This window comes from Daucus carota, chromosome 3, assembly GCF_001625215.2.
Source record: "Daucus carota subsp. sativus chromosome 3, DH1 v3.0, whole genome shotgun sequence".
Taxonomy (NCBI): Eukaryota; Viridiplantae; Streptophyta; class Magnoliopsida; order Apiales; family Apiaceae; genus Daucus; species Daucus carota.
The window spans coordinates 10,841,021-10,856,655 of record NC_030383.2 but is presented as its reverse complement, the minus strand read 5'-3'; the positions used below and the strand labels follow the sequence as shown (position 1 = coordinate 10,856,655).

Genomic DNA, 15,635 nt, shown 5'->3' with positions numbered 1-15,635 from the left:
ATGTCAATTGTAAACACGGTTATAACAGAGACCGTTGGATCCGATATAAAATAAACGGTCAAGATCTTTTTTAGGTGTTCTGTGATGTTCTTTTTTTAAGGATGTTTTTTTTAGCAATGCCCTATATTATATATATATATATATATATATTGTTGCACTCCACACAGAACACTTTAGAAAAAGAACAACACAGAACACTGTCGTAACACTTCATTTTTCACAAATAATTATTTGTTAAGGTTATAACTACATAGCTAAACACTAATTAAACTTAATATATAAAATCTAACATCTAAACTCATCCAAATTATTGATATGAAATATTATAGAATCCAGAACAGAATCCAGAATAGAATCCAGAATAGAATCATATAAATATATTTTTTGCTCGATTATGTTACATAAAATCATGTTATTTTTAATAAATATTTATTATTAAACATGGTGGATACTATTATCATTCATAATAAAACGTTATTCAGCTTAAAATTTGAATTTAATTCAAGTTTTAGATGAGATTCTGTATTTGATTCTAAAGTGTTCTGTGTTGTTCTTTTTTTAACAGTGTTCTGTTTTGAGCAATGCCCTATATATATATATATATATATATATATATATATAGGGATAGGATCAAATAAAAACTTTTTTAAGTTACAAACTTACAAACTTTTTTTTATTCTTCCATCGTGTTAATCCTTAGTTATAAAAAGTATCCAAGTTGAAAATTCTTGAAAAAACATCACAATTTTTAAAAATAACGCACAAATAAATCATACATTCAACACATTTATAACTTGTGTTCAACATCGGGTATAGAACACTAATTATCATTGTGTTGAATATATCTATAAAGATGTTTAAACTATACCTCTGGGGTTTGGATAGGGTCTAGAAACATAAATATTAGTTATATAACACGTTTACCTTATTTCTTACATTGAAAAATTAGTTTATGTACTTCTCCAACACTATTTTAATCGATGTTCAACAAAATATGTTAAAAAAATGTTGAACTCAAATTATATATGTGTTGAACACATAAAGTTTGTAAGTTTGTACCAGAACCCACCCTATATATATATATATATATATATATATATATATATATATATATATATATATATATATATATATATATATATATATATTTGAAAAACAGGATTAGATTAATAATTGCAAGATCCATAAGACTGCTTATTACAATTCAGCTTACAACCCCACTACTAAAAGCATCTGCTTAATTTTATTAGTAGTTATTAATCATCTTCAATGATTGATAATATTTTTTTTATATCATTTTTGACACATTTTTTTTCAAAAAATTCAATTATTAGCACTTCTAAATATCAACTTCATTAACAATCGCCTTAATTGGGGATGTTCTACGAAGGCAAACAAGGGCCCAAACAACACATTAACATGCGATATTACTACTTAAAAGTTAAAACTAAACAAAAGTTAGATCATGTATTTTTTATAGAGTTTTACACATTATTTTATATTTAAAACATTTCAGTTGTTGTTGACAATTTCATATTTATTAGTCAGAATTTTGAAATAATGTTAAAAAAATCTTTGTCTTTTTGCTTTTCATTTTGTGAGCACAACGTGATCTGGTGTACTAGTCTTCTTACCAAGAGGACGAGGCCGTTCAGCATTGAGTCATGGGATCCAAATAAATCTGCGTACAGAGGTTTGAACTCTTCTTTTATCCTCATACTTCATAAAAACCGGTAATCTAACATAGTAAAAATTGAAATTCATATTCCTAACATAATCTATTTAGTTTAATCATTCCCGAACTAATCTAGGTTACTAATCCAACTCAGTTTTTGTATTTAGTTTTCATTTTTCAAATTTTTTATTTCATTTACTATAATTATTTCATTTATTATATCATATACATATATCATAATTTTATATTTTTGAATAAATACCGTATATTAAACAATATAGTTAATATAACTAATATTATAATTAAAATGAAAAAATTTGATAATTGAACAGGTTGTAGAAAAGCAGTATATGAACTTGCAACTTTGGTTTGCTACAGAGATAGACCTCTCCAAAGAATTTTCAATTCGACGAGGACATCAAACTCTAGATGATGGGAGGGTTTGTCGGCCTTTATATAATTAAGATGGATTTTAGCTTGAGGCGCCAGGGCGATATTAAGTGCAGCTAGTGAGTTTGGAAGTGACAAGACATTAGCGGTCGTGTGTTAGTGTCAACTCGGGCTAGTTTTTGAATGCTTAGGTTAATCAGCTGGAAGTTAAATAAAATGAAGGCATGGAGTCTCTGTCTGGAATTGCTGATAACTGCCCAAAATGGAGCGTTCATGATCATTTTTAAGGAGTGGGGCAGTCCTGATCAATTTATAATATCTAGAGAGAAATTCTGAATATTGTATGTTTGTTCAATTAATATGTACTCCTTGAAATCTTTCATGCTAGACAGTCGTCAAATTTGTAAACATAAACTCGGACGGTAATCCTTAATACTACGATAATAAAAAACTTGGGCATCTTAATTTGTATATAGGTGCATGTTTACATTTGTTCGGTAAATAAATATACTTTTACATATATTGGTATATTGTTATGCATTTTGGATTGGTAATCTCAGGTCGATTAAACCGACTAACTTAGATGTTGGGTGGATGCCAAGTTAGTCCGCACATGAATACAAAATTTGAGAGAAAAAACCCGTCCCGTTACAAAAACTATGATAACCAAGTACATGTAGATAAATTCAAAACCCACAGGATAATTCCACGTCGGCATGGGTCAATATAAAAATTCGAAAATTAGATTATCTGAATAGCTGCGCAGTATCTAATTTAAAAAATCCAAAAATTTAAATATTTAATACGAAAATCCAGATATTTTATTAGAAAAACCAGACCAGATATCCGGTCCATATATTTTTATAAATTTGGATTCGGAATCAGATAATTGTTTTTCACAAAATCGGATATATGAATCTGATCTGATTTTTTATTTCTATTAAAATATTGATTTTATTTATAATAACTAATAAACTTATTCCACAAAAATATCCCAATACATAACATATTAAATAAATCAATAAGTAAGTAATTCCTTGTATAATTATTTTTATTAATTATTTTCTTTCTAAAAATGATTTGTTTGGAGATTACTATATTTTGGATGAAATATATAAATATAAATGATATAAAATATTATAATTGATAATACAAATGTGAACACAAATGTCATTTATAGGGAACTGTTATAAGAATTATATATTCAACTAAATTATAAAAAACAGATAAAAATAATAAATTTATAGATGTTAAAGTCTAAAAATTTTGATTTTTAATTTGTTACTAACCAATTTATTTTCTCATAATATTATTAAAAATGTCTTAAGATACAATTAAGTTGAATAATAATTTATAAACTAAACTTGATTATATATAATTAATTCGGCTTTGAATAATATGATTTTTCGAAACATATATACAAATTCCGATCAAGTCGAAACCAGAATCAAAATAACATTGTGATGATCTAAAATACTCCCTCTGGTCCATTATACAAATTATACAAGATATTTTTTACACGTAATTTAAGGTGTTTTGACCATATAGCAAATACTACCTATGTTTTTTTACATGACAATTCTGACTTGGGCACGTATGTTTAGGAAGGTTGACCGGATAGTAAAAATTATTATTTTTAATTGATTTTTTTATGAATTGAAATTGTGATTATATATTTTTGTTCAGAAAAAGAAAATTTTAAAAATAATACTTTAAACTATCCGGTCAAAATATTTAAAAGTGTGTGTCAAAAAGTCAAACGTTATATATTAAAAAATAGAGGGAGTATTTCTCTTTGTAATTTCTTTTCTGAATAAAAATATTTAAAAGAAGAAAATTTTAAAAATATCAATTTAAATATGTTATCAAATCTTCTAAATATACGGGTAAAAAGTCACTGTATAATGTAGATAATGGATCAGAGGGACTACTGAATATCCGATTTAACTATTACTCCCTCCGTCCCCCTCAATTGTTTACATTGGAGGGGGACACGGAGACCAAGACAATGTATGGAAAATGAGTAAAGTTAGATGAAAAGTGGGTAAAGTGGTGGGACCTATCAATATTTAATAATAGATTTGAGATAGTGGAGGAAAGTAGTGGGTGTAATAGTAGTTTTTATTGTTAAATATGAGATAGTGGGGGAAGATAGTGGGTGTAATGATGAGAAAAACTTACTATTTATAGTAATGTAAAGAAATGAGAGGGACATCCCAAAATAGTAACTGTAAAGAAATGAGAGGGACATAGGGAGTAATAACCCGACTGAATAACTCTACACGTCAGCACATGACCCACCTAGATAACATTTTTTATAGTTATCCTCTCATCTCACCCTTCTCTCGTTTCCCAAGACGCTTCTTACGAGAGCTGACTTGTCCAAGAGTACGTTTCCCAAGACGCGTGTAGAATTAATAATCCTTTTCTCGTTTCATTCTCTACACCAGCCCAAATCTCTCTCGCGCTCTCTCTCTCTCTCGGACAAAAACAGAATGGAAAGCATAGACAAGTCTGCAGCAGCTCGATCGCGTCTCTCTGTTATCTCATCGCACCTCTTTGCTTCTTCCTGCGCCGCCGCCGATTCACCTCTCCAAACTTCCGTCGTCTCCGCCGCGATCCCCCCGCCGCCGAATGTCGCCGGGAGTTTGACGATCGTCGATGAGCGTACCGGTAAAAAGTATCAGGTCCAGGTCTCCGATCACGGTACTATTAAAGCTACTGACCTCAAAAAGGTACTCTTACTTTTTGTTTCCTACTCTATTTATTTTTTATTTCGGCACTAACTTAATTATATATAAACGTAGCATGATCAAAATTTATGTTAATAAATTTAAGAATATATTTAATTTATCGAATTCAACTGTATTGATAGGAAAGTTGTTGTGTGCAATGATTGAATGTATACAGATTACCACAGGAAAAAATGACAAGGGACTTAAACTTTATGATCCGGGGTATATTAATACCGCACCTGTTAGATCGTCAATTTGCTACATTGATGGTGATGAGGGGATTCTTAGATACAGAGGTTATCCTATCGAACAGTTGGCTGAGAGCAGTTCTTTTCTCGAAGTCGCATATCTTTTGTGTAAGACTGCTTACGCAAATATCTTGTTCCTTTACTAATTATTGTGTATGTAATGTCTATTGTTGGGAATAATATTGATGGTCATTAAGTTATGTTTTTAACTTGGTTATATGCTCCATTATAAGGAGGTTTCTTTTCTCTTGTATGTCGGGGTCGCCATTTACCAAAGATGATCATATTTTGCAGTGTATGGCAACTTACCATCTACAAGTCAGTTATCTGATTGGGAATTTGCTGTCTCACAACATTCAGCTGTTCCACAAGGAATCTTGGTATGCTTTCTTTATATAATCTAAAGTATGAGGCATTTAAACTAGATCACTTTGTTGCCAACAATTATAAAATACTTGCTCGAGATATATGATGTCAAGGGCTTGTGTATGAGGTTGTGCTCAACTATGAGCATGTTTGCCCAGCCTGGGGTTTAAGCCATTTTCGACTTTAAGCTGAAAAATATTTGTTTGTGTAATAAGTCATAAGTCGGTTTAAAGTTAGAAATAAGTCAGAAACTGACTTAAATCCATAAGTTCGTTTGAGGTACTTTTTTCAGTTACTTAATTTTTTAAAACTTTCTTGTGATAAAAATAATCTGTAAGGCATAAGTTACCCATAAATCATTGTTATTTTTATTATTATATTTTTTATAACCCTTAAGTCATTAATAAGTCAAAATTACCCAAACATACATTTTAAGCTTCCAACTTATCTCATTAAAACACGTTAAGTCATAAGCTCAGCCAAACGGGCTCATATCAGCAGTCGGCAGATTGAAGTTGCAGTTGAGGACCCCAATATGATTTAATGTTTTGTGACTTTTGTCCTGTGTTTAGGATAATATGTGTGGATCATCACAACAAACTGCTTTTCCTCGCTATAGTGTAAAAGTTTCACTTCATAAGTTCATATGCAAAATTGAGTCTGATGTATCAAATTTTAAGAGCACTGCTACTTGGTATTGCAGGATATCATACAAGCAATGCCACATGATGCACATCCAATGGGTGTTCTTGTCAGTGCAATGAGTACTCTTTCAATTTTCCACCCTGATGCTAATCCTGCTCTCAAAGTAAGAGAAACATTTAACAAATTCTTCCTATCATTTCAGTTTCATTCTTTTTTTAAAGTCAAGTGACAGGTCAATGTATCATTTAGCTATTTCAGTTAAAAATGAGAAGTTAAGATTGGGCATTACAATGTGTGTGTGTGTGTGTGTGTGTGTTTGTGTTGGAAGTTTATGTTCTCTAACCTCTTAAGTTATATATTGTTAGTTTGTTACAATATAATCTGATTGCATATATTTGTTGGTGCGTAGGGCCAGGATTTATACAATTCTAAAGAAGTGAGAGATAAGCAAATAGTGCGCATTCTTGGGAAGGTTCGGTTTTTGTTTCGTGCTACATATATTATTTGTCTGTATGGTAAAACTGTGTAACTAAAACTAACATACAGTTCATCTATTTTTTCATGAATTTTGACATTGTCAGGCACCAACTATTGCAGCTGCAGCTTATCTGAGAATGGCTGGGAGGCCACCGGTTCTGCCTTCTAATAGTCTGTCCTATTCAGAAAACTTCTTATACATGCTGGATTCATTGTACGATATGCTATATCAATTTTTTCATAAATCATTTTTTTGTAGATTGAAACTTAATGGATTCTTCTTTACTGTTCCCGAGTGAGTTGCATCATGAAACAACTTTCTTTGCATCATCTGTGTTCCATAAAATTGTTTAAGTAGAACTATGCATTTAAAATTCAGCATAAGAACTGTGACAAGGCATATGAATACCTTGGCAAAAAAAGAAAGAAAAGAGGCACATGTATATCTGTAATTCCACTTTTATATCCTCTGGAAATGTTTTTAGCTCATAGCAGTAATGAACTTACCTAAGAACTTGAGATGTACTCTAGGGAACTGAGCTTTGATTGATATATTGAAAATTATAGGGTAAGTTAAGCTACCCGCTCGTCGTTTTCTCTGTTTTAGGTTTTATACATATTGACCAACTACTATTAAGTTTTCTTAGTAATGGTGTCAATAGGAAATTTTATAAACTACTTGCACCTTCTTTGTTCATCATTATATTTTCACTTACATTAAGGTTACTCGTATATGTAAATCAAAAAATATGTATATATATATATATATATATATATATATATATATATATATATATATTTTGAGTCAGTTACCTGAGAGGCTGAGACCATCTTCATGGCCAACAAACCTTTCTGGATCCAAGTAAATAAATTCGTATTTTGGGTTTGGTGAACTAAAGTTGGTCTTAGGTGGTGTAATAGGACTTTTAGTTACTGTGTGTGGTTGCTCTACTGAGAAATAGTTTCTGGTGTAGCTGTCTCTCTGATCTTTTTTGTAAATTTATATATCCTTCTTGCAGGGGTAATAGGTCTTACAAGCCAAATCCACGACTAGCTCGTGTATTAGACATTCTCTTTATTTTACATGCAGAGCATGAGATGAATTGCTCTACTGCTGCTGCCAGGCACCTTGCATCAAGGTGTGCTTCTTAAGTGTGCTATGTAAACAATAAGCATTCATGATATCTTACATCTCTAATGACTATGTTTTCAGCGGCGTTGATGTATACACAGCTCTTGCTGGCGCCGTGGGAGCACTTTATGGTCCACTTCATGGTGGAGCTAACGAGGTCTGTAAATCTCTTAAAATTTGAGTTAAACATATAATAGTTTGTTAGTCATATTAACATTTTACTATGACTGACGGACAAATACTCTTATGATGAAGCTGAGCTATTCCCTGTAATTGTTTTAAGGATCAAATTTGATGTTGTATTGGGACATATATAATTTGTTATATATTGGCTCTTTATATATTTGTTTTGGCTAATGCAGGCGGTCCTAAAAATGCTTAGTGAAATTGGAACTTTAGACAAAATTCCGGAGTTCATTGAGGGTGTGAAAAACAGGTAAAGTAACATAAGTTTGTTCATTTGTGATAGTTAAATGGTCTTTTGTGCATGCATTGGAAGATCATCTGGCCATTTTCTTAAAATGCTCTGGTTCAACCTTGTTTCTGCAGGAAACGGAAAATGTCAGGTTTTGGTCACCGTGTGTACAAAAATTACGATCCAAGAGCAAAAGTGATAAAAAAGTTGGCAGAGGAAGTTTTTTCTATTGTTGGCCGGGATCCTCTCATTGAGGTAGGCTGTTAATATGGAGTTGATTTCATACAGAGTATAATGTTTTATTTGGTTTACATGAGTAGGGAGGGGACTGGGGAATATTATCTGTACTATCAGATAAACATTCTTGATTTTCATTCTTCCTCCGTTCTATTCATAATACATTGAACTATGACTTAAACCCCCAAATTGAAAGAGAATGCTCCATTATACTACGTATTTGCTTTACAAATCTCATCATAGAAAATTTGCACCTTCACAGCCCTCGTATGTTCACTCGTCCCTCCTACCTCATTTCTCAGTAAAAGATTGTAAAGTGATAGCATCTTAAAATTTTAATATTTGTTTATACTGCTTTATATATTAAAATTTTGAAATCTTATTGTTTTTCTTCTTGTTTTATTGTAAATATTTGCGGATTAAAAGTATTCCTTCTAAGCTCATTCATTTTGAGTTAACGACTTGCTTAAGTAATGTAATGCCTAACAAATAATGTTAAATGCCACTGTTACCAGGTGGCTATAGCTTTGGAGAAAGCTGCACTATCAGATGAGTATTTTGTCAAGCGGAAATTGTATCCAAATGTTGATTTCTACTCGGGCCTGATTTATAGGTATGCACCAGCCTTTTTAAATTTATTCTTTACTCCATAATTGTTTATATGAATGCCTGACATTAATATAATCAGGGCAATGGGTTTCCCAACGGAGTTCTTTCCTGTTTTGTTTGCAATTCCTCGAATGGCTGGTTATTTATCACATTGGAAAGAATCCCTGAATGATCCTGACACAAAGATAATGAGACCTGCTCAGGTTAGTTATATACTATCATCCTCTCCTGTTTTTTGTCAACTTTAGAGCTGATTATGTAACACCATCCTCTCCATGCCAAAAATGTCAAATCCTCATAGATTAAATATAACTATATAATTGAAGACTGTTCTGGTTGATGGCTAAATCAGCCATCTATTCGAGGATCTTACATCAATTTTTGTTTAGAAATAAAAAGAGTAAATGACACATTGCACCCCTTATCTTGGGTCATTTTTTCGATATGGTCTTAAACTTATAACGTTGGCAGAATGCAACCCCTATTTTTGAATTTTCTTCCGTATTGCAACCCTTTGTTTAAATTCCATCCAAAATATTTGTTGCTGTTAGTTTGTATGAGGGTAAATTTGGAAAGACATTTTCAAAGTTTAAATTTTGGCATAGCGCACCCCTTAGTTTTATTATTGTGATGAATTGCATCCTAGCTACAATTTTAAATTTAATTTTTACAGGAAATAACTTTAATATGATAAAATTAAATATTTTGTTAGATACATTATTAACTAATATTTTTTCTTGTGACGGGTTGAAGGTTGAACACTATTGATATCTTCTTAAAACTATTGCATCAACCCAGTCAGCTTCATGAATTCTGATTTTCTTCATTCAATTCTTATGTTGTGTTTGGTTGGGGTGAATGATTCCGGAAGGAATGGAATGGAAAAATGAACTATTTTATGCATAATTTTTAAAAAATTTCATTCTTTCCTCCATTCCATTCCATACATCATAAGCTAGATATCACACCTCCAATTTGAGATGAAATGCTCCATTCTCTCCTATCTTCAATTTCTTCACAAATCTCATCATAGCAATTTTGCCCTCCCTCAATTTTTTTCCAAAACTTTCTTCCTATCTCTATTAGTTTCAAGTATTTTTACTCATTTCATTCCATTCCATTCCATTCTCCCCAACCAAACACAACATTAAAGATGTCTTCTGTATTGATTAAGAGTATCTCCAATGGGCTCTTCAAACAAGTTCTTAACTTTAAATTTAAAGATGTAAAAAATTTATGCAGTGGGCTCTTAGGTGCTCTTTAAAAATCTAATAGCCTTCTATCTCTCCTCTCTTTTAAATAGTATCTAGGTGCTCTTAACTTATTATTATTGAATATAATATTCACTTTCCTTCCATTCTATTCACTTTTCTCCAATTCTCTCTTCAACTTTCCCCCCTAATAATAATAAAATATAAATAGAGAGCAAGTATAAAGAATAGTGTTGAGTTGTCACGATATTAAATGTATTAACTTGTTAGGAACCATATATTATATTATTTTTTAAAGAATGATTTAGGAGCCCCATTGGAGATGGTGATTAGTATGACAGTCTAGGGTTGACCTGATCTGCTTGTAATTTACTGAACTGGGATTTCAGTATAACAGCCTCACAGGGTATTCGTTCCATGGTGTATTGTCAACATTACAATTATACTAGGCACAGGGCCTAACCAGACTGCGTTGTGTTGTGACGGGGGTAGAATTTTTTATTTTTATTATTATTATTTTATTTTATTTGGGGTGGGTGGTGGTTCGTGTTATGCCTGTTTAAGATGATTACTTTGCATACAAGTAGTGATTAATTTATTTATAGTCCCCAGCTTACAATCTTCATAAATATCTGACTATGCAGGTTTATACTGGTGTGTGGCTTCGTCCATACATTCCACAGCGTGAAAGAATGGTAGCAACTGAGACGGATAAGCTTGGTCAGATTTCTGTATCGAATGCAACCAGGCGCCGCCTAGCGGGTAATGGGGCTTAGACATATTATTTGCTGCCCACACGATTATACTGGCAACAATAACTAGACCTTTCTTTATGGTCATCACAAGAAGACAAGTGCTTTGAAAGGATGAATAAAGTAGAGAACACAATGCTGCTGCTACAGTATCTTTCTTTATCAAAAACCTTAGAACTAGCTCAGATTTTAAGCTTCCAATTGTTCGCAAGAAATATAGTATATTTTTTACAGCGATGTGATTCTAAATGAATATTGCAGCACAATCACGTATCTTAATGAGCTTTGTTGTAACGTTCATGGATAAATGTTTGAACAAGCTTTATATTGTGCGTATATGAATGATTACAAAATCAGAATTAGTTGTCTTTAAATTTATTAAATAACTATTGTTGTTCTGCTAATATAAGATATGCTAGTGTTGGTACTTTTTTGTATCTACACACGTGTTCCTAATTGTTGATCCCCTTTTAAATGTTATATGAAATCTGTAAATAATAAGAATTAACCACATTATGTTTTCTATATGTAGATGGTTAATATGTAGTAAATCTTAATACGATGAATAAAACGCCCAAGTAAACAGGCCAGTGAAGAAGTCTTGAGCCATGTAACTATCAAATCTGTTAAACAGAAATATCATGGTCTTACTGGCCTATCTATCATATTTTTCAACAGCGATATTTTTTTCCAAAAAAATAGGTCAATGTTTGTCGAAAATGAAAAATAATTTCTTATATTTATAAAATAAGCTGGTACTAGATGAAGTTGGAATATGTGTATTTATATTTGTGATGTACAATGTCACAATTAAGATAAACCTGACCAACAAATTACCCTTTTATGTAGGAATAATGTGATATTTATTCGTTGCAGTATTTAATCTCAGTTATAAGTTCCATTCCCTTAGCTTCATTTGCTGGTGACAAACAAGTCTACAATGCATTATTACTATATGAAGGGAAGATCAGTAGTAGCCATTTTGCTATGCATCAGTCTGTTGGAAACCACTGCCCTGGCTCGTCCATTTCTTGACTCCAAACAACCGTTTGTAACATCATCAGGCTCTCAGGTTAAGCCTGATTTCTCTTGGCTTCAAACTCCACCGCGTCTCCCGGGGCCCTGGTGGTGGTTTATATCTCCCCATAAGCCCGGCTCAGCCACCGCCCCACACGGTAAATGGCCAGGGGCTCACCCTCCATATCCTCAGGAACCCCGTGATCAATCTTCTTCCTTTGTTGGCGCTGAAACTGAAAAGGATTCAGCTTCATCGTCAGGTGGACAAGTACATTCAGATTCCTTCTTTGGTTCACGTGGACAAATGCTTCCGTGGTGGTGGCTTATCCAGCCAGGTGGTTTACCACACAACTCACCTAAAGGGAAATGGGCTCATCCCCCACTTCCCCACTCCCCAACTCCTGCGAAACCTTCTGGCCACTCCCCTGCTTCAGCTGGACTGGAAGCTACTCGAGACAACGATATTGAAGCGGCTGCTAATGCTGCAATTGAGAAATGCTGGTCCCCTTTGGCTGGAGTGGGAAACTGTGTTTATGACATTCTGTCTGCCTTCACTACTGGTACTGTCGAATTTGATTCCGCTTGTTGCTCTGCTATTAACAACATGGCAGAAGAATGTGTTGCTAGTTTCCACAATCAAGAATTCGCTGATACCCTTCGCAACTACTGTTCCACCCATTGAAAGTGATACGTTAGGTGTGAATTGTGTGATGAACTAAGCAAGGTAGCTTACTAGGGTTTAGTTACAAGTACAAATAAATGAGATGATCCTAGTAAGTATGTAGTTCTAGGAGCAGCTAGTTGATTATGTTCTTCCCCGATTGATATTGTAAATCGTAGTTTCTTATCATTTCCGATTAAGAGAGAATAAATGTCTTTTCTTTAACAGGTGTCTAGTCCTTAATTACGTAGCGCAAGTACATTTCTTGTTCTGAGTAGTATATTTTGAACAGGCATGATCAAAATCAGTAAATACTACATAGCGAATTAGGTATGAATACTTGCCCAAATATCATGATCATGATGAATTTGACTTGTCCAAACACAACTGGAAAGCAGTATAAACTTTGCTGTTTGCGGAAGCTATGAAAATCAAAGACAGCAGCGCATAAGATGAACTCAAAGTTAACAATGTAAATATAGGTCTTTAAAATCACATTTTATTAGCTTATATTTGAGGTGGTAAGTCTATATAAGCTTTTCCAAACATATTGTGCATACATTGCATCATCGCAGTCTTATATGGATGTTTATAAATACCAATCAAAGCTTGTGTAGAATCAAGCGAGCACCATACTCGGGCTGAAGAGTAATTTTATCGACCGGTGCATGCTTATAGGATGGTGAAAGCTCGAAGGAGAACTTCCTTAATATCCTGGCCATGGCTAGTTTTGCTTCCACTAAAGCAAAGTTTTGTCCGATGCATATCCTTGGCCCTGCACCAAAAGGAAAAAATGCTGCTACCTGATTTTTTGTGGCCTTCGAAACCCCTTCTGAAAATCTTTCAGGGTTGAACTCCTTTGCATCAGCGCCCCAAATATCATGATCTTGATGAATTTGATTTATGGGCAACACAATTTGCATTCCTGGCAGTAAGGTCATATCTGCCAATGTAATTTCCTCGTTTATCTGTCGAATTAGAGCAGCTACTGGTGGATATAATCTCAAAACCTCATACAGAATCATTGTCACCTGCAGCATAAAAAAAGAAAGCGGATTTAGTTATGCCACAGTCTTTTATATGCTACTTAATTCTAACATTCCACCTCGATTAGCACGAAAATAAAGCACTTACAGTTTTCAGATGATTAAGATGGCCTATATCCGCTTTGCCATCTTCGAATACTTGAAGCACTTCTTGTCTAGCTCGATCTTGCCAATCCGGGTACATACTTAACAAGACCAACGTCCAGACAAGCAAAACTGAGGTAGTGTCTTGGCCAGCAAAATAGAACACCTTGCATTCTTCCATTACATCTTCAATGCTCATTCCAACAGTTTTGTTTCCCTGTTCGACTTCTTTAGAGTTTGCTTCCAACAATCTTCCCAATAAATCGTCAGAGCTATCCTCTCCTGCTTCCACGGCCTTCATCTTTTTTTCAATAACACCTCCTAGCAAAACTCGCACTTCTCTGGCAATTTCCTTCATCCTCTTGTTCCTCTTAGTTGGTATGAACCTGAACACAATGATTTGTGATTTCTATCATTTCCTTCGGGTACAACTTTCTATAGAACTTAGACAATCAGATTTTACCATATCATATGATAAGTCTATAATAAGACTTTACCTGAATCCAGGCAAGTAAACTGGTTGCAGAGCCTTAAATGCGAGGTCTGCTTGTTCCATTTGTAATTTGAATACCTTTTGTCCCTCTTGATAGCTACTACCAAATGCAGTACGTGAAATGACGTCGCTTGTTAATGTTTGAAGAGAAGGCCAAACATCTATCTCACATGAATTTCTCTCATCCCCTATCATTTCCATCCATTTTATTGTCATCTCATAGCAACACAAGTCAAATGCTGGTAGCATACCCTGCAATAGTCATATCAGGTAAACTAGAGAAAAGCAGCACAAACTTTATTCTTCTCTCAAATTGATACCATGAAATAGTACATTCTTAGCACTGCGATTTATATGATTCCGCAGCATGCACAATAATTGTTGCTACTTATATTATTACCTTCAACTTTTCAGCGTGAAACGCAGGATTAAGAAGTCTTCTGTGTGTAGTCCACTTACTTCCGTCAATTGTTGGGAGGCCATGTATGAATAACTTAAACATCGGGTGTTCCTTTGGCTTTTGATATTTGGAGTTCTTATTTAAAACTTCTTTTACCATTTCAGGGTTCATAATAACTACTCTTGGTGCTGGTCCAGCCCAGAAAAAGGTTCTTTTACCTGAAAACATAGTAACCTCAAACACAGTCGAATATCAAAGAGATAAAAGAAGTAAAAGAGTTGCACAAATTTTGATTCTGAAATATCTGCAGACCACATCTGTCCTAGAATCTTAACAAAGCAGCACGGTGTAGCTCCTTCAAATACAAATATACCTATGGTAATAACTAATAACACTATAATACATTACTGCATCCCAAAGAAAATGCATACAGACAGTTCATCACTGATGAACCCAAGTTGTTGCATTTGGGCCCATGTGTTTCTGATTACTTTCGGATTCGGAGTTTGGGATTGACCCGATTTCCAAAGAAAATGCATTTGGGATTGAACTCAAAATCGAGCGTAATTTGCTGATAGCAAAAACATAGAGCAAAACCGAGCATTTTCCAAATTATAATCCAAACCGAATACAGAACAAATCATAAAAACATAAATATTTGACGAGAAAAAGCTCATCGTTGATTTAATGATCAAGTAGCCAGGTAAGTACCATAGTTGCGAACGAGGTCGCAGAGAAAAGGGGTGGTGCGAGAAGGAACATCATGAGAGATGGGAACGGGGTTCGATCTTGTTGCCATTAACATAGACATGTTTTCCTTGCTATCTCCATACAGAAAGCGATACGAGTTGCCATGAAAGCCTTGTTTTTTCAGGTGTTTTTCCAATTTTTTCGGCCTCAACCAGACCCAGTTGAAAACTCTCCATGCTACTGTAGTAGCTGCAACCACTGCTATTGCTATTGCTATCTCTAAGAAGCTGGCCGCCATTTTTTCACTCAAACTTCAGAAAATGAACAAAGTAATCAATTTTATTATATCTAA

General features: G+C 33.6%; 2 protein-coding genes across 2 annotated transcripts; one reads left to right on the top strand and one right to left on the bottom strand.

The window, feature by feature from the left end:
- Window positions 1–4,370: 4,370 nt before the first annotated feature.
- On the top strand, window positions 4,371–11,260 carry LOC108214738 (citrate synthase, glyoxysomal). The gene is made up of 13 exons (XM_017386901.2): window positions 4,371–4,800; window positions 4,976–5,156; window positions 5,343–5,428; window positions 6,118–6,222; window positions 6,469–6,531; window positions 6,641–6,750; window positions 7,556–7,675; window positions 7,750–7,825; window positions 8,031–8,104; window positions 8,218–8,338; window positions 8,836–8,933; window positions 9,009–9,132; window positions 10,785–11,260. The coding sequence occupies exons 1-13, from the start codon at window positions 4,561–4,563 to the stop codon at window positions 10,914–10,916; spliced, it is 1,530 nt and encodes a 509-aa protein (XP_017242390.1). The 5' UTR covers window positions 4,371–4,560; the 3' UTR covers window positions 10,917–11,260.
- A 1,912-nt stretch (window positions 11,261–13,172) lies between these two features.
- On the bottom strand, window positions 13,173–15,581 carry LOC108212217 (cytochrome P450 72A397). The gene is made up of 5 exons (XM_017383942.2): window positions 15,305–15,581; window positions 14,594–14,811; window positions 14,198–14,445; window positions 13,705–14,086; window positions 13,173–13,601 (listed from the first exon to the last, which is right to left on the bottom strand). The coding sequence occupies exons 1-5, from the start codon at window positions 15,579–15,581 to the stop codon at window positions 13,173–13,175; spliced, it is 1,554 nt and encodes a 517-aa protein (XP_017239431.1).
- Window positions 15,582–15,635: the final 54 nt, after the last annotated feature.